Source organism: Mustela putorius, unplaced genomic scaffold (assembly GCF_011764305.1).
Source record: "Mustela putorius furo isolate JIRA1106 unplaced genomic scaffold, ASM1176430v1.1 tig00003834_pilon_pilon_pilon, whole genome shotgun sequence".
Taxonomy (NCBI): Eukaryota; Metazoa; Chordata; class Mammalia; order Carnivora; family Mustelidae; genus Mustela; species Mustela putorius.
The window spans coordinates 45,792,552-45,813,107 of NW_025421987.1; the positions used below are offsets into that span (position 1 = coordinate 45,792,552).

The following is a 20,556-nucleotide window of genomic DNA, read 5'->3' on the forward strand; positions in this document are numbered from 1 at the left end:
CAGCAATATCCTTTTACCATTGTTATTGTCGCATAAAGTAATCTTGGGAGTGATACCCCATCTGACCTAGAGGGCAGGCTATAGCACCTTGTATAATTAATGCCTTAACCATTTGCAAGATGTTTCAGTTTGACATAATTTTAGACTTAGAAAATAATTGCAAAAAAATACCATGCAGTGTTCCATAGCTTTTATCCAGGTTCCCCAAATGTCAGTGTATACTATATTTGTTCTTCTACCTTCCTCCCTCTCCCTCTTCTCCATATATTCACCTATATCTATAGATTTTGTAACCATTGGTGAGTTGAAGTGATGATCTTCTTACACCACATGGCCCTAAAATACTTCACTGTATATTTCCTACAAACAAGACTTTTTTTTTTCATAATCAAATTATAGTTATCAAAATCAGGAGAGTAATAGATGTAATACTATTAACTAACCTCCAGGCCTTTCTCAGTTTTCACCGATTGTCCCAATAATATCTTCTATAATAAAAGAAAATTGAGGATTATTTACTGCATTTATCATCTTTTGAGTTTCCCCAACTTGGAATTGTTTATGAATCTTTATTTCATGAAATTGATATTTCTGAGGACTTGGGCCAGTTATTTTTGTAGAATCTTCAATTTCACTTTGACTGATGTTTCTCATGATTAGCTTCATATTATGCATTTTTGACAGCAATTCCCAGATTTTTAGAGATTCTCTTAAGGATCTTTTGTAGAATCAGAACTTTTTTTATAAGAGAGTTTTCATCAGGGTCTATAATGTAAAAAAAAATCCCCCAAATCAATATTCCTGAAAACAATTCATCACGGCAGAGTTTTAAAATTATAACTAGCTCTTTCTGGCCTGCCAGGTCTCTGTGGATAAGTCAGCTGCCAATCTAATATTTTTACCATTGTATGTTACAGACTTCTTTTCCCGGGCTGCTTTCAGGATTTTCTCTTTGTCATTGAGACTTGTAAATTTTACTATTAGGTGACGGGGTGTGGGCCTATTCTTATTGATTTTGAGGGGCCATAAAATTATAACTAATCCTTTTCTAAGGATTTTTAATTAGATTTAATTAACTTTTAATTAGATTTAACTTGGAAAAGATTATTTCTAAAATAATTACAGATTATTGGACTCTCAATATTACTAGTTAGTAAATTACAAATATTTCTCATCTTAATGGTTATCTAGAAATTTGTTGAGAAGACTAAGCTCTCTAAGAATAGCTTCATTTTTTCATATAGCAAAGGGAGAAATTGTAGAGAGAATTAGTTCAGTATTTCCATTATAAACTTTCTGAGTCTCAGTATTTTTGTCAATAAATGAGGATAAAAATATTCACTTCATGGGATTTTTCTGAGGATCACATGAGACAATGCATACAAAGGACCTAGAAATTCTTTGGTATATAGTATATATGCAATAAATATTTATTTTTCTCTAGAATCTCCATCCAGATAAATTGTAATGATAAAATGTAATGATGAATGCTTATTAAAAATTAAAATATAATTTATTTTGTCTACTTGGATTTTATTTTAGATCTTTAACAAATATATTGAAAAACACTTCAACAATATCTAAGAATTAAGTTCAAATTAGAAGATAACTATGCTTCAATATCTTATAGTAACTCTGCAGATGCTGTACAAGCTAAAAACGTCAAAAGTGTTTGAAAAACAGAAGGTAGGAGAAGGAAAACCGACATGTGAAATTGTAGAGGAAGATCCATATGCCATTCAGATGATTTACTGGTGTCCAGAGAGCAGAGTATTCTGTGTATCAGGAGTCTCTGCATATGTCATAATTTATAAATTCAGCAGACACGAAATAACAACAGAAATAGTGGTAAGTTATTTAAAATTTAATGTTTACAGCTAGAGTTACTAAAAGAAAGAACTTAACAGATTTTGTCTAGTGTTTGGTAGGGTTTTTAAGCCTTCAGGACTATTGTATTTGGGCAGTAATCCAATTCATAGGATTTTGAATTATTCTTATTACCTAGTATAACATATTTAAAATATTTTGGCTTATAATGAAAAAAACATTTCTCTACCAAAATGTTCTATTATTAATAGAATGGATTATGTGTATATAGAATTTATACATTTATTGCTATATGTATAAATGTCAAATTAATGAAGGCTTTGTTGTGTACCTTTATTAAAGTTTGTTGTCTTATCAATTGCCACAAGTGATCATTTCTCAACTTTAATGATTATTTTTAATAATTTTCTAGATACAATATTTTTATAGGATAGAAATAATTATGGGCTACTTTATCTAAATTTTAAACTAACCAAGCAATTTAATTATTCATTTATTCTCTGATAGGATAAATTAAATCTAAATCAAGGTATCTATAGGTAATTGGTCTTCCCTACTGAGTCCATTTTACCATTTTATCAGAAAATAAAAATTATCTACTAAAGGCCTGTCTATAAATGTTTTTACCTCAACAGTAAATTTAAGGACTGCCCTATTAAAGTATTTGAGTTAAAATCCCACCCAGCCTTTGGAGTCAGATAAGCATATGTTTTAATTCTGGCTTTGCCAGTGAATAGCTACATGATTCTGAGCAAGTCATGAGGTTTCAGTAGTCAGTAGTAGAGTCTGGGTAAGAACAAGTTTCATACACGTATAACTTTCTGTATAAATAAAATGGAAAAATACAAAGTAATAATAAATTACAAATAATGGCCAATTTCATAGGGTTCTTATGAGGATTCTATGAAATAATTAATATAGTGTTTTGGTATAGTTAGCACTCAACAACTGGCAATTGTTACAGTCACTAGAATTTTTTTAAGTCTTTAAGATAATTATGACAGCCATTTTGATATTACTGTATTACTACCCCATAATGGCATTTGTTTTCAGCCTCAAAAATGCTGATTTTTTTTTAATCATATGATTTCACTTATATGTGGAATTTGAGAAACAAAACAGGCGCACAGGAGAAGGGAGGGGAATAAAACAAGATGAAATCAGAGAAGGAGACAAACCATAATAGACTCTTAACCATAGGAAACAAACAGGGTTGCTCAAGGAGGGGAAGAGAGGGGAAGATAGGGAAAATAAGCGATGGACATTAAGATATGATGATGTAATGAACTCTGGGTGTTATATAAGACTGATGAATCACTGAACTCTACCTATGAAACTAATACACTGTATGGTAATTAACTGAGTTTTTTAAAATGCTGATTTTTACATTGTAAAGTAAATGTTTGTTATAAAATTGATTTTAATTAAAGCTTTGAATGCAGTCATGAAGTACTTAATTTGTAAACATTTTTAGGTTAAAAAAGGTTTTGGATCATCTTTTTATTTCCATACATTTATCATATATTTTTAAACTAAGCAATTCTAACCAAGCTAGTGAAATTGAGCTAAGCTAATGAAACAAAAATTAGAATTTATTTTGGAAAACATTTAATAAATTCAAAGTCAAAATGGACTTTTTTAAAACTAAAAGTCTTGTACAAATAACAATTTGTGTGTTGTGTATGTGTAAACATATTCAGTTTATTTTCTTTTACTGGAATAACCATGACCAATTTCTCATTTCATTATATATGGAGTTGTAATTTTTACCTTTAAAGGAGTATTTAGTATTTAAAAACTTTACCTCAAATAGTAGGTATTTTTCTTATAAATCTGAATATTAAGAGATATTTTACATTTTTTGTGAATGCCAATGAATGGTCCATGTATTTCACTATTTAAATCAATTTGGGATATCTCAACTTTACTATAAATTAAAACTGAATTTATTAATGTGAAAAAGTAATAATTACCAAAAAGTTATCAGAAACTTTAATGTGATTACTTATTATGACTTAGATGAAATTAAAACTTGACTTTTTTTTAAGTCATTAGAGGTACGACTTCAGTATGATATTGAAGATATTATTACCCCAGAACCAGAAACAAGTCCTCCATTTCCAGATCCCTCATCCCAGCTTCCTTCTTCAAGGAGTCTTTCCGGAAGCACTAACACGGTGGCTAGTGAAGGAGGAACAAAGGACAGTATCCCATGCCTCAAGTAAGTTTTGCTACCAAATTTTGAAATAATTTTACATATTAATCATATAATACTTTGAAACTGTGCCAAATAAAATTATTCTTCTCTTTTATTAAGTTGTAGTCATTGGACCTACAGTCTACCAATGGGTACAGTGGTCTTTCTTTGAATATCCATGAAAACAACACAATATTTTCATCCCTCATTACAGATTCATGGACTTCCTTTCCAGAAGGATACTAAAAAATGACATTAATAGAATAGGAACATGTATGGCAGGGCAGAAACATGGCCACTTGCTTGGTATCACCTAATTGAAAAAGTATGTTTAGGGAATTTCTTGTTTTCTTAGAATCAAAAGGAAAACCACATTATCTACTATAAGAATACCATGTTAGAAAAAAAGGATTTCTCTCATGATTGCTAGGATATTGCAAAAATAATGTTTTTTCTTCTTTTTAACTAATGCTTTGAAGGTGAAATTTAAACAAAAGGTAGATGAGGGAGTTAGCTGAAATGTGTCTGGAAGAAGAACATTCCAGGCAGAAGGAACAACTAGAGCAAATGCCTTAAAGAGCCTCACATGTAACGCTCCATGCTCATGGACTGGAAGAACAAATATTGTTAAAATGTCTACGCTTCCCAGAGTCATCTATATTCAGTGCAATCCCTATCAAAATATCATTAACATTTTCCACAGAGCCGCAAAAAATAATTCTAAAATTTGTATTCAACTAGAAAACAACCCAAATAGCCAAAGGATTATTGAAAAGTAAAACCAAAGCTGTATGGCATCACTATTCCAGACTTCAAGCTCTATTACAAAGCTGTCATCATCAAGACAGTATGGTACTGGCACAAAAACAGACACATAAATCAAAGGAACAGAATAGGGAGCCCAGAAATGGACCCTCAATGTAATGGTCAACTATCTTCAACAAAGCAGGAAAGAATATCTAATGGGAAAAAAACAGTCTCTTCAACAAATTGTGTTGGGAAAATTAGACAGCCACATGCAGAAGAATGAAACTAGACCATTCTCTTACACCATTCACAAAAATAGACTCAAAATGGATGAAAGACCTCAATGAATCCATCAAAATCCTAAAGAACACAAGCAGGAACTCTTTGACTTTGGCCACAGCAATTTCTTGCTAGATGTGTCTCCAAAGGCAAGGGAAACAAAGGTAAAAATGAACTATTGGGACTTTATCAAGATAAAAATCTTTTGCACAGCAAAGGAAACAATTGACAAAACCAAAAGACAACTAACAGAATGGGAGAAGATATTTGCAAACGTTTTTTTCTGATAAAGGCTTAGTACCCAAAATCTTAAAGAACTTATCAAACTCAACACCCGAAGAACAAATAATCCAGTCAAGAAATAGTCAGACATGAACAGACCTTTCTCCAAAGAAGATATACAAAAGGCCAACAGACACATGAAAAAATGCTCCACATCACTCAGCATCAGGGAAATACAAGTCGAAAATACAATGAGGGGCACCTGGGTGGCTCAGTGGATTAAGCCTCTGCCTTTGGCTCAGGTCATGATCTCAGGGTCCTGGAATCAAGCACCACATCGGGCTCTCTGCTCAGCAGTGAGCCTGCTTCCCCCTCTCTCTGCCTGCCTCTCTGCCTACTTGTGATCTCTCTCTCTCTCTCTCTCTCTGTCAAATAAATAAATAAAATCTTAAAAAAAAAATACAATGAGATACCACCTCACACCAGTCAGAATGGCTAACATTAACAAGTCAGGAAACAACAAATATTGGCAAAGATGTAGAGAAAGGGGAACCCTTCTACACTATTGGTGGATATGCAACCTGGTATAGTCAGTGTAGAAAACAGTATGGAGGTTCCTCAGAAAGTTGAAAATAGAGCTACCCTATGGCCCAAAAATTGCACTGGTAGGGATTTACCTCAAAGATATAAATGTAGGGATCCAAGGGGCACCTGCACTCCAATGTTTATAACAACAATGTCCATAATAACTGTCCAACTATGGGAATAGCCCAGACATCTATTGACAGATGAATGGATAAAGAAAATGTAATATATATAGATACCTATCTATATACCTATATATATATATATATAGATATATATATAAAGAAAATGTAATATATATAGATACCTATCTATATACCTATATATATATATAGATAGGTATCTATATATATTACATCATATATGTGTGTGTGTGTGTGTGTGTGTGTGTGTGTGTATACACATATATATAAATAAAATTCGGCCATCAAAAAGTGAAATCTTGCCATTCGCAACAACATGGATGGAACAAGAGGGTCTTATGCTAAGTGAAATTAGGCAATCAGCAAAAAAAAAATTATATGATTTCACTCATATGTGGAATTTAAGAAACAAAACAGAAGAGCACAGAGGAAGGGAGGAAAAAAAATAAGACAAAATCAGAGAGGGAGACAAACCATAAGCTACTCTTAACCATAGGAAACAAACCGAGGGTTGCTGAAGGGAAGGGAGGTGGAAGGATGGTATAGTTGGGTAATGGGCATTAATGAGGGCACATGATATCATGAGCACTGGGTGTTGTATGCAACTGATGAGTCACTAAATTCTTCCTCTGAAACTAATAAAATTTACAACTGATGGGTCACTGAACTCTACCTCTGAAACTAAGTATACTGTATGTTAATTAATTTGATTTAAATAAATTTAAGAAATAAAATGCCTCACATATAAGGATGTCAGTGTACCTAGGACAACAAGAGCAAGGTGGGAAGTAATGGGGAGAGTAGTAGGAGATGAAGTTAGATGAATAATAGCCAATATAGGCCATTGTAAGGTACTTAGCTTTTATTCCTAATTAAATGGGGGCTCATTAGAGTGTTTTGAGTAGAAAGAAGACTTTATCAGACTTAACTTTTAAATTGATCACTTTGATGGCTTTGTTGAAGATGGATTTTGAGGTGGAAGGGAACGGTAGAAGCCAGGAGACCAGTAAAGAGGCTATTGCACTATTGCACTAGAGATGACATTAAAGGCTGACAGATTCAGCAAATAAAAATATAGGATACCCATTTAAATTTGAATTTCAGATAAACAGTAAACATTTTTAGTATCAGTATATCCTAGATACTATGTGGAACACACAGAAAAAAAAAGGGAAAAAGAAAATCTATTTATTGTTTATTCGAAATTCAGATTTAAATATTGGAAAGAGCCCATATATCCATCAATTGTTGAATAGGCAAGTATGTGGTATATATATACAATGGAGTATTACTCAGCCAAAAGGAAAGAAATCTTGCCATTTGCAACAACATGTATGGAAATAGAGGGTATTATGCTAAGTCCAAAAAAGACAAATACCATATGATTTCATTCATATGTGGAATTTAAGAAATAAAACAGATGAACATAGGGGAAGAGAAGGAAAAATAAAATAAGATGAAAACAGAGAGGGAAGCAAACCATAAGGGACTCTTAACTATAGGAAACAAACTGAAGGTTGCTGGAGAGGAAGTGGGGGGATGGGGTAACTGGATTATTGACATTAAGGAGCACACTATAATGAGCACTGTGTGTTGTATGCAACTGATGAGTCACTAAATTCTTCCTCTGAAACTAATAAAATAGAATATGTTAATTAAATTGAATTTAAATAAATTAATCTTAAAAAGGTGCTCAGATTTTGGATATATTTTGAAGGTGGCACAAACAGCATTTGATGATTGAGTGGATGTAAGATACAAGAGAAGGACAGTACTATGATTTTAAGGTTCTTGTAAATTGAACAACTGGAAAGATACAAGTTGTTATTAACTGGAGTAGATAAGGCTGCAGGTCAATCAAACTTATAGGGATGAGCAGAAATTCAGGTTTTTGTCATGCTGAACTCCTTTTTTTAAAGATTGATTTATTTATTTTAGAGAGAGAATGGGCAGGAGGGAGATGCAGACGGAGAAAATCTCAAGCAGACTCCCTACTGAGCATGGAGTTTGATGTGGGGCTCAACCCCATGACCTTGAGGATATGACCTGAGCTGAGGTTAAGAATTAGACACTTGGGGTACCTGGGTGACTCAATGGGTTAAGCCTCTGCCTTTGGCTCTGGTCATGATCTCAGATCCTGGGATCGAGCTCCTCTCTGCCTCTTGTCAAATAAATAAATAAAAATATACCAAAAAAAAAGAATTAGACGCTTAACTGACTGAGCCACCAAGACACCCCTGCTTGGACATGTTGAACTCAACTCTTAAATTCGGTGGTAGATTAAGATCATTCTTTTCATTGTCATGCATAACTTACATATATGTACCAAATACTATGAAAGAAAATAAATAATAAAAATAATTTAAAACACTATCCTCATAATAACAAATAATAAATTACATTTATACTATATTATATAATATATAAGAAATAAATAATAAAATAAGTATAAATAAAAAAGATAATAAATAACAAATAGTTTTTAAAAAGAAAGTGATCAAGGCCTTTTGAAGTTGTGACCTTGACTAATTAAAAAGCTACTTAAAGAATAACTAAGCAAACAGATGTGTTTTTAAAAAGCTAGAAGACACTGTCTACCTCTGTATTATCCTCAGGGTCTGGTATTATATATTTCTGTAGGAAGATTCTATATAAGATAATCATATAAAAGATTCTATATGAAGATAATCATGAGCATACTTATTTAAACTGTATATTATAGAACTAATTTTTCTCTTTTTTTAGTGTTAAGACACGGCCAGTGCGGATGCCTCCAGGATATCAAGCAGAGCTTGTTATTCAGTTGGTGTGGGTGGATGGTGAGCCTCCCCAACAGATTACTAGTCTTGCTGTAAGCTCAGCATATGGAATGTAAGTAGTTAAACATTCTAATTTTTATTATTTAATATATTTGACATACTTAGATGTTTCTTTTAAAATACCTAAGTCCTAAAAATGGGAAGAAACCCTTACTTAGATTTTAACTTGATTGAAAATGGTATAAGAATAATAATAATGTAAATAAAACCTATGATTATTTGTTCTTGCTTGAAGTCAAACTTGTGATAATATTCCCACTTTTAATGTTAGGAGGTTGTTAAGATGTTAATACACATACTTTTTTTGTTGATTTTATATCCCTTTCCTCTTTGTGTTTCAACTTGGATACTTTCTTCTGACTTGTCTTTTAGAGTTCATGATTCTCTCTTCAACCATTTCTAATATTATGCTATACCTACCCATGGAGTTCAGTTTCAGTTATTTTTCAGTTCTATGCCTTTCATTTGGCCCTTTTTAAAGCTTATTTTTATCTTCTTAAATTATTACTCTTGTCCTTCATTTCCTTGAACATGCTGAATATAGTTTCTTTAAATATGTGTTTGATAACTCCCTATGTGGTATCTAGTTTATTATTTGTCTTGGGTTTTGATCATATTATCTTCATGTATCCCAGATTTGCTTTCTGATTTTGTTTCTAATTTTTTCATGGAACATTATATGAATTTATATAACATAATATATAAATAAATAAGTAAATAAATAAATAAGTAGTATAAAGATGATTTCAGGTTCTAAGTGATATTGTTATCTTCCAAAAAGTATTCACATTTCCTCTAACAGGCTAAACTAAGAGGAATTTGAACATAATCCAGTCAGATATTCTTTGAAAGTTGGGTTGTATTCCCTTTAAAAGCTAATTTAATTATAATTAATCCTTATTTCTAGATTGTAGTCCTCCATAGAAGTTGTGCCAAATTATACTCCCACCAACAGTGTTTTAAGAATGCCTGATCTTCCACTACCTTCTTAACAATGGTGTATAACCAAACATTTTCTTAAGAAGTATATAAGTAGAATTTTCTCATATCTTAAGTGAATTTGAACATATTTTTCTATACTATTGACATTTCTTTTTACAGTCTTTGTCCATTTTTCTGCAGAGTTGTTGGTATTTCTCTTATAGGTTTGTGAAAACTATTTACAAAGTAGGAAAGCTAGCTTTCTATGTGATGTAACTTGCCAGTATTTTCCCTGCTTTTGTTTATGGGGATGTTTAGGATTTTTTTTCCATGCATAAATTTAAAAAAAATTTTTTAAATAACTCTATTTTTATGGCTCTGGATTTTGTGTAATACTTAGAAAAGCTTTCCTCCCTTTTTATATTCTCTTTTTTTTATTTTTTATTTTCAGCATAACAATATTCATATTCTCTTTTAATATATTTATCTTTTAAATATTTAAGTATTTCTTTTAACTAGCATTAATTTATGTATAAGGTATGAAATAGAGATTAAACTTTCTTTCCACATGATTAAGAGTTGTAGCCAACACTACTTCCTGAATACTTCATCTTTTTCCTCAAAATTTGGTACCTTTTATCAAATAATACATTTTTTAAAATACATTTGGCTCTACTTCTATACTTACCAGTCTTCCCCTAAGCTAAGTCTAATGGTGAATATACATAAGGGGCACTTGTTCTTAACTGAAAACTTGTTTGGTAAGAAAACTGACAGAAACAGCCCTTTAATGAATGGTGGAAAGGATGAAAGTGTGGGACAGTCAATAATCCCATTATTTGATACCGCAAGAATACATGTTTGCAAGAATATAGTACAAGTAGTTGTGGCCAATGACTGACCTCAAGCTATTTTCAGGGTTCTGTACTCAAAAGATTGGCCTATAAAGGCAAGGAATGATAAAATTAAGAAGCTAGGAAAGTATATCACCAGGTTCAGAAGCTGAAAGTTGTTTAGAATATATTAGAGAGCATATTTTCAACATAAAATAACTGGGAGTGACAGTTACTATAGAACCTCTCAAGAACAAATCTTACATGAGAAAGACAGCTTGGACACCTTTCTCATAGACAGTTTGGGCCACCAAAAAACTCCAGCTTAAGTGGCTACTTATATACATCCCAGCAAAATTTTAAGAAATAAATAATACCAATATTACATAAAATCATTCTGAGAATTGAGAAAGAAAATGTCATATTCATCTCTTTATGGGCCAGCATAGTCTGATTTCAAAATTTGAAGAGAATATTACTAAAAGTGCAACATTAATATAGGTGTAAAAATCCCAGCCAAAATATAAATAAATCTAGTAATAAAATAATTACATATTATAATCATATTTGGCTTATGCCAGGAATGCAAGGCTTTTTTAACATTTGAAATGAATTGATGCAATTCATCACATTAAAGGATAAAGGATAAAATAGAAAACCATATAAGTGAGCCATGAAATGCAAAAAGCAAAAACACTTGGTAAAATTTATAATCTATTGATGATTTTAAAAGAAAAATTAGCTGTAACAAGAAGGAAATTTTGTTAACGTGATACATGGCAGCAAATATCATTCATACCTCACAGTAAAATGTTGAAAGTTTTACCTCTGAGATAAAAACAGGACAAGGATAACTGCTATCACCACCTCTATTCACAGTGTACTGTAAATCTTAGCCAAACCAGTACAGAAAGGAAAATAAATCAAAGTTACATAGATTAGAAAAAAGGAAATGGAAAAAAAATGATTATTTATGTAAATCATTTAAATACTTTACAGATAAATTATTAGAATTACTAATAATTTTAATAAGATTGCTGGGTATGAAGTCAATGTAAAAATAAATTACATTTCCATACACTGAAAAAAAATAGAAACTAAAATTGTATAAAGATTCCACTTAAAATAAAAATAATAAAATACCTAGGACTATAACTAATAAACAATGATCAAGACCTCTACACAGAAAACTACAAAACTTAAGAGAAATTAAAGAAGCTAAATCATGGACTATAAAATTCAGTAATATCTCAAAGATATCGAGTTTTCACAAAATGATCTATAGATTTACCACAATGCCAATACAAACTTTAGCAGGTTTTTTTCCCCTGGAAGTTTAAAACTAGTTCTAAAATTTAGAGAATTTCAAAGGACCACACTAGCTAAGACAGTACTAAGAAAAACAGAATTAGAAGATTGCTCTATTGGAAAACAAAATTAAATAAAGATAAATTAGTTATGACAGTGTTTTTATTGGCACAGGGGAGCTAGACAAAAAGACCAGTGAACAGAAGAAAGAGTGCAGAAAGAGATCCAGGCATTTAGCCAAATTGGTTCTGCAGAGCAATAGAGGAAATGACAGGTTTCCCCCCAATAAATACTACAAAGCCAGTTGAAAAATTATATAGAAAAACTGAAATTTGACTCTTCTTTCTGACTATACACAAAGATTCTAGGAGGTATTATAGGAGAATATGTCATTACACTTGTGTTAAGAAAATATTTCTTCAACAAACTCAAAAAGTATTAACCATAAATAAAAACATTAAGAACATTTTGAGGAACCTCCATGCTGTTTTCCAGAGTGGCTGCACCAGCTTGCATTCCCAACAGTGTAGGAGGGTTCTCCTTTCTCCGCATCCTCGCCAGCATCTGTCATTTCCTGACTTGTTGATTTTAGCCATTCTGACTGGTGTGAGGTGATATCTCATTGTGGTTTTGATTTGTATTTCCCTGATGCCTAGTGATATGGAGCACTCTTTCATGTGTCTGTTGGCCATCTGGATGTCTTCTTTGCAGAAATGTCTGTTCATGTCCTCTGCCCATTTCTTGATTGGATTATTTGTTCTTTGGGTGTTGAGTTTGCTAAGTTCTTTATAGATTCTGGACACTAGTCCTTTATCTGATATGTCGTTTGCAAATATCTTCTCCCATTCTGTCAGTTGTCTTTTGGTTTTGTTAACTGTTTCCTTTGCTGTGCAAAAGCTTTTGATCTTGATGAAATCCCAATAGTTCATTTTTGCCCTTGCTTCCCTTGCCTTTAGCGTTGTTCCTAGGAAGATGTTGCTGCGGCAGAGGTCGAAGAGGTTGCTGCCTGTGTTCTCCTCAAGGATTTTGATGGATTCCTTTCGCACATTGAGGTCCTTCATCCATTTTGAGTCTATTTTTGTGTGTGGTGTAAGGAAATGGTCCAATTTCATTTTTCTGCATGTGGCTGTCCAATTTTCCCAGCACCATTTATTGAAGAGGCTGTCTTTTTTCCATTGGACATTCTTTCCTGCTTTGTCGAAGATTAGTTGACTGTAGAGTTGAGGGTCTATTTCTGGGCTCTCTATTCTGTTCCATTGATCTATGTGTCTGTTTTTGTGCCAGTATCATGCTGTCTTGATGATGACAGCTTTGTAATAGAGCTTGAAGTCCGGAATTGTGATGCCACCAACGTTGGCTTTCTTTTTCAATATCCCTTTGGCTATTCGAGGTCTTTTCTGGTTCCATGTAAATCTTAGAATTATTTGTTCCATTTCTTTGAAAAAGATGGATGGTACTTTGATAGGAATTGCATTAAATGTGTAGATTGCTTTAGGTAGCATAGACATTTTCACAATATTTATTCTTCCAATCCAGGAGCATGGAACATTTTTCCATTTCTTTGTGTCTTCCTCAATTTCTTTCATGAGTACTTTATAGTTTTCTGAGTATAGATTCTGTGCCTCTTTGGTTAGGTTTATTCCTAGGTATCTTATGGTTTGGGATGCAATTGTAAATGGGATTGACTCCTTAATTTCTCTTTCTTCTGTCTTGCTGTTGGTGTAGAGATGTAACTGATTTCTGTGCATTGATTTTATATACTGACACTTTACTGAATTCTTGTATAAGTTCTAGCAGTTTTGGAGTGGAGTCTTTTGGGTTTTCCACATATAGTATCATATCATCTGCGAAGGGTGATAATTTACTTCTTCTTTGCCGATTTGGATGCCCTTAATTTCCTTTTGTTGTCTGATTGCTGAGGCTAGGAACTCTAGTACTATGTTGAATAGCAGTGGAGATGATGGACATGCCTGCCGTGTTCCTGACCTTAGCGGAAAAGCTTTCAGTTTTTCTCCATTGAGAATGATATTTGCGGTGGGTTTTTCATAGATGGCTTTGATGATATTGAGGTATGTGCCCTCTATCCCTACACTTTGAAGAGTTTTGATCAGGAAGGGATGCTGTACTTTGTCAAATGCTTTTTCAGCATCTATTGAGAGTATCATATGGTTCTTGTTCTTTCTTTTATTGATGTGTTGTATCACATTGACTGATTTGCGGATGTTGAACCAACCTTGCAGCCCTGGAATAAATCCCACTTGGTCGTGGTGAATAATCCTTTTAATGTACTGTTGAATCCTATTAGCTAGTATTTTGTTGAGTATTTTCGCATCTGTGTTCATCAAGGATATTGGTCTATAGCTCTCTTTTTTGATGGGATCCTTGTCTAGTTTTGGGATCAAGGTGATGATGGCCTCATAAAATGAGTTTGGAAGTTTTCCTTCCATTTCTATTTTTTGGAACAGTTTCAGGAGAATAGGAATTAGTTCTTCTTTAAATGTTTGGTAGAATTCCCCCGGGAAGCCGTCTGGCCCTGGGCTTTTGTTTGTTTGGAGATTTTTAATGACTGTTTCAATCTCCTTACTGGTTATGGGTCTGTTCAGGCTTTCTATTTCCTCCTGGTACGGTTGTGGTAGTTTATATGTTCTAGGAATGCATCCATTTCTTCCAGATTGTCAAATTTATTGGGGTAGAGTTGCTCATAGTATGTTCTTATAATAGTTTGTATTTCTTTGGTGTTAGTTGTGATCTCTCCTCTTTCATTCATGATTTTATTTATTTGGGTCCTTTCTCTTTTCTTTTTGATAAGTCGGGCCATGGGCTTATCAATTTTATTAATTCTTTCAAAGAACCAGCTCCTGGTTTCGTTGATTTCTTCTATTGTTTTTTTGGTTTCTGTTTCATTGATTTCTGCTCTGATCTTTATGATTTCTCTTCTCCTGCTGGGCTTAGGGTTTCTTTCTTGTTCTTTCTCCAGCTCCTTTAGGTGTAGGGTTAGGTTGTGTACCTGAGACCTTTCTTGTTTCCTGAGAAAGGCTTGTACCACTATGTATTTTCCTCTCAGGACTGCCTTTGTGTATCCCACAGATTTTGAACTGTTGTATTTTTATTATCATTTGTTTCCATGATTTTTTTCAATTCTTCTTTAATTTCCCAGTTGACCCATTCATTATTTAGAAGGATGCTGTTTAGTCTCCATGTATTTGGGTTCTTTTCAAGCTTCCTTTTGTGGTTGAGTTCTAGCTTTAGAGCATTGTGGTCTGAAAATATGCAGAGAATGATCCCAATCTTTTGATACCAGTTGAGTCTTGATTTAGGACCGAGGATGTGATCTATACTGGAGAATGTTCCATGTGCACTAAAGAAGAATGTGTGTTCTGTTGCTTTGGGATGAAATGTTCTGAATATATCTGTGATGTCCATCTGGTCCAGTGTGTCGTTTAAGGCCTTTATTTCCTTGCTGATCTTTTGCTTGGATGATCTTTCCATTTCAGTGAGGGGAGTATTAAAGTCCCCTACTATTATTGTATTATTGTTGATGTGTTTCTTTGATTTTGTTATTAATTGGTTTATATAGTTGGCTGCTCCCACGTTGGGGGCATAGATATTTAAAATTGTTAAATCTTCTTGTTGGACAGACCCTTTGAGTATGATATAGTGTCCTTCCTCTTCTCTTATTATAGTCTTTGGCTTAAAATCTAATTGATCTGATATAAGGATTGCCACTCCTGCTTTCTTATGATGTTCATTAGCATGGTAAATTCTTTTCCACCCCCTCACTTTAAATCTGGAGGTGTCTTCGGGCTTAAAATGAGTTTCTTGGAGGCAATATATAGATGGGTTTTGTTTTTTTATCCATTCTGATACCCTGTGTCTTTTGATAGGGGCATTTAGCCCATTAACATTCAGGGTAACTATTGAGAGATATGAATTTAGTGCCATTGTATTGCCTGTAAGGTGACTGTTACTGTATATGGTCTCCTTTCCTTTCTGATCTACCATTTGTAGGCTCTCTCTTTGCTTAGAGGACCCCTTTCAATATTTCCTGTAGAGCTGGTTTGGTGTTTGCAAATTCTTTCAGTTTTTGTTTGTCCTGGAAGCTTTTAATCTCTCCTTCTATTTTCAATGATAGCCTAGCTGGATATAGTATTCTTGGCTGCAGGTTTTTCTCATTTAGTGCTCTGAAAATATCATGCCAGCTCTTTCTGGTCTGCCAGGTCTCTGTGGATACGTCAGCTGCCAATCTAATATTTTTACCATTGTATGTTACAGACTTCTTTTCCCGGGCTGCTTTCAGGATTTTCTCTTTGTCACTGAGACTTGTAAATTTTACTATTAGGTGATGGGGTGTGGGCCTATTCTTATTGATTTTGAGGGTCATTCTCTGAACCTCCTGAATTTTGATGCTTGTTTCCTTTGCCATTTTGGGGAAATTCTCCCCAATAATTCTCTCCAGTATACCTTCTGCTCCCCTCTCTCTTTCTTCTTCTTCTGGAATCCCAATTATTCTAATGTTGTTTTGTCTTATGGTGTCACTTATCTCTCGAATTCTCCCCTCGTGGTCCAGTAGCTGTTTGTCCCTCTTTTGTTCAGCTTCTTTATTCTCTGTCATTTGGTCTTCTATATCACTAATTCTTTCTTCTGCCTCATTTATCCTAGCAGTGAGAGCCTCCATTTTTGATTTCACCTCATTAATAGCTTTTTTTATTTCAACTTGGTTAGATTTTAGTTCTTTTATTTCTCCAGAAAGGGCTTTTATATCTCCCGAGAGGGTTTCTCTAATTCTTCCATGCCTTTTTCGAGCCCGGCTAGAACCTTGAGAATTGTCATTCTGAACTCTAGATCTGACATATTACCAATGTCTATATTGATTAGGTCCCTAGCCTTCAGTACTGCCTCTTGTTCTTTTTTTTGTGTTGAATTTTTCCGTCTTGTCATTTTGTCCAGACAAGAGTATATGAAGTAGCAAGTAAAATACTAAAAGGATGGCAACAACCCCAGGAAAATATGCTTTAACCAAATTAGAAGAGATCCCAAATCGTGAGGGGGGAGAAAGGGGATAAAAAGAGGTTCAAAAAGGAATAAAGAAAAAAAATGAAAAAAAGAAAGAAAAAGAAAAGAAAAGAATTTTAAAAAAAGAAAACACATAAGAAAAATATAAAAAAGAATAAATATATATATTAGATAAACTTTCAGAAAGTGGTTGTTTTTCTGTTTCCAGAATTGCTGTTCTTCTTCTCTTCGATCTGCCGATGGATTTTCAGGTGTTTGCAATCTTTAGATAAGCTATCTATCTGATCTCCGGTTAGCTGAAGTAGTCTCAGCCTGCTACTTCTCTGCCATCTTGACTCCTCCCCCCAAGATGTAACTTTTATGGGTGCCTGGCTGACTCAGTAGAGCATTGTGACTGTTGATCTCAGGATGTGAGGTCAAGCTCCACATTAAGCATAGAGCTTACTTAAAAAATAAAAATAAAATAAAATGTAACTTTAAGGCTCAGGGCAGGATACACATGACATATCCAAATAGAATAATTGAAGAGTTTTTAACCAATGGCATCTTATCTAGGATGTAGAAAAACATAAAGTAGTGTACTATCCCAGGGCTAAAAAGGATAGTGCTTCATTAACCACCCATAAAATAATAGCTTGAACACATAATTACTAAACATTATTTATTGAATACAAAGTAAATGGATAATAGAGTGATTTTGTCTAACAAATACAAAAAGAATTTATAGATGAGGAGAAAATCAAGATGGCAGAGTAGAAAGGTTCTGAGTTTAAGTTCTCCATGGACACATTAAAATTATGACTACATATAGGACAATGCTCTCTGAGAATGACCAGGAGACTAGAAGAATAACTCTTACACAATTGAGGCTTAAAAGAAAAGCCACACAGAGACAGGAAGAGGGGAAGAGATGCAGACTACTCAAGACCTATATCCCCAGTATGGCAACCCACATGTGGCATGGATATCGCAAAGGCAGGGGTACTCCCTGAGGAGGTAAGTGTTAAGGCACCACATTAGGCATCTCTGCCCTGAGGACCTGCACTGGGAAGATGTGACCCCCATAACATCTGGCTTTGAAAATTAGTGAAGTTTAACTGTGGGATAACTATGGGGCTGTAGGAAAATGAGACTCTGCTCATAAAGAGCCTGTGCACCAACTCATTTACACCAAGATCCAACAGAGAGGCAGCAATTTAAAAGGAACCTGGGTCCTACTTGAAGGAGATTTATTGACTAATTTTACTATGTGTGCTGGAGAGACAGTATCTGTAGCAACTTTCTTTAGGAATAGATGCACTTTTTCATATTCCTCTACCTAACTAGCCTGGTACAGGTAGACACCATTTCTGATACTCTCCGTCTACCTTGTTAACATTACTCATCCCACCCTGGTGTTTCCCTATGGGCCTATCCACCAGGGCAGCTGCAGCAGTCATGTCCAGAACTTGCAGTCAAACACAAGAGAAGCTAGTCCTGCCCCCATGACCACCCACAAAATTCACAGAAGCTGTAGACAGGCCTCTCAGCCAGGTGTGTCAAGGGTCAGCCCACATACCAGTAGACCTGTAGCAGCTGCAGCCCAGCCACAACAGAATGAAATACAGAACCCACATAGGAGATACCCCAGAGCACCTGGTTCTGGTGAACAGCTGGACTTGTACTTCTGGGCCACACAGGGAATCTACCTAAGGCTACTCCTTCACAACGGGGAGATACAGCTGATCTACCTAATATGTAGAAACAAACACAGAAAGTCAAGCAGGATGAGGAGAGAGAGGAATATATTCCAAATGAAAGAATAGACAACCTCCAGAGAAAGAGCTAAATGAAACTGAGATAAGGAATCTACCTAATAAAAAGTTCAAAATTATGGTCATAAAGATGCTAACCAAACTTGAGGAAAGAATAGATGAACACAGTGAGGCCTCAACAGACAGACAGAAAATATAAAGGAGAGCCAATCAGTACTGAAGGATATAATAACTGAAATGAAAAATACACTCAAGGGAATCAACAGTAGCTAAGATGCTGCAGAAGTCCAAGTGATCTAGAAAACAGGGTATTGGAAATCACCCAAGCTGAACTTCAAAAAGAAAAAAGAAATTTAAATTGAGAATAATATAAGAGATCTCTGTGACTTCAAGGGTACTAACATTCATATTATAAGGGCTACCGAAGAAGAATGAGAGGAAGGGGCAAAAAATTTAATTGAAGAAATAGCTGAAAACCTCCCTAACCTGAGGAAGGAAACAGATATTCATGTCTAAATCTCACAGAGAACTCCAAAAAAGAAGAACCCAAAGAGGCCTACAATAAGACATATAATAATAAATGTCAAAATTAGAGATAAAAAGAGGGTTTTGTTTGTTTGTTGTTTAGGCACAGTTAATTGGGTACATTTATTAACATTATCTTAGGGTTTGCAGGGTGGAAAATAGTTTCTATTTCAAGGTGAACTGCACCAATTATTAGCAACTTCCTATGGAGCTTTTTTTTTTTAATTTTTTTATTAATTTATTTATTTTCAGCATAACCGTATTCATTATTTTTTCACCACACCCAGTGCTCCATGCAATCCATGCCCTCTATAATACTCACCACCTGGTACCCCAACCCCCCCCCCCACCATTTCAAATCCCTCAGATTGTTTTTCAGAGTCCGTAGTCTCTCATGGTTCACCTCCCCTTCCAATTTCCCCGAACTCCCTTCTCCTCTTTAACTCCCCATGTCCTCCATACTATTTGTTATGTTCCACAAATAAGTGAAACCATATGATAATTGACTCTCTCTGCTTGACTTATTTCACTCAGCATAATCTCTTCCAGTCCCGTCCATGTTGCTACAAAAGTTGGGTATTCATCCTTTCTGATGGAGGCATAATACTCTATGGAGCTTTTTTTTTTTTAAATGTTCAATTAGCCAGCATATAGTACATCATTAGTTTTTTATGTAGTGTTCAAAAGCAGCAAAAGAAAAGTAACTAGTTATGGACAAAGGAACCCCCATAAGGTTCCAGAAGATAGTGGCATGACATATTCAATGAGTGGAAAGGAAAAATACATACAACCAAGAATACCCTATCCAGCAGTTTTCATTCAGAATTGAAGGAAAAGAATTCATCACCACTGACCTGGCCATATAAGAAAAGTTAAGGGGACTTCTTTAAGAAAAGAAATGGCCATAACTAGAAGTAAAAAATTATAAAAGATAAAACCTCACAGGTAAAAGCAAAGATACAGTAAAGGTAGTAGATCAACCACTTACAAAGCTAGCATAATGGTTAAAAGACAAAAAAACAATTGTATCTTTAATAATTACTTAAGGGATACACAAAATAAGAAAATACAAAATATGACATATACTTAAAATGTGGAGAGGTGGAATACAAATATAAATCTAATTGTTTCACATCATTTATCAAAAAGGATATCTTTCTTCTGAATTGTCATGGCACTTTTGTAAATATCAGATGACCATTTATGTGTGTTTATGGCCACTCCTCTGTTTCATTAAAATTTATTTTTTATCTTTATTTCAATACCAGTCTGTTTTATTCCTATAGCTCTAGAGTAGGTTTTTCTCCCCCTTCGCAAATAACTGCAATATATATTTTTTAAGATTTTATTTATTTATCTGAGAGAGAGAAAGAAGAAACAAAC

General features: G+C 34.0%; 1 protein-coding gene across 6 annotated transcripts in view; it reads left to right on the plus strand.

Moving 5' to 3' along the window:
* STXBP5L (syntaxin binding protein 5L) overlaps positions 1–20,556 on the plus strand; it is a 458,714-nt gene that overhangs the window by 315,195 nt on the left and 122,963 nt on the right. For all 6 annotated transcript variants that reach the window (XM_045088436.1, XM_045088437.1, XM_045088440.1 and 3 more), the window contains exons 16-18: positions 1,631–1,848; positions 3,876–4,048; positions 8,746–8,871. In XM_045088436.1, coding sequence (XP_044944371.1) covers positions 1,631–1,848; positions 3,876–4,048; positions 8,746–8,871 — 517 coding nt within the window. The remainder of the gene's footprint in view (positions 1–1,630; positions 1,849–3,875; positions 4,049–8,745; positions 8,872–20,556) is intronic.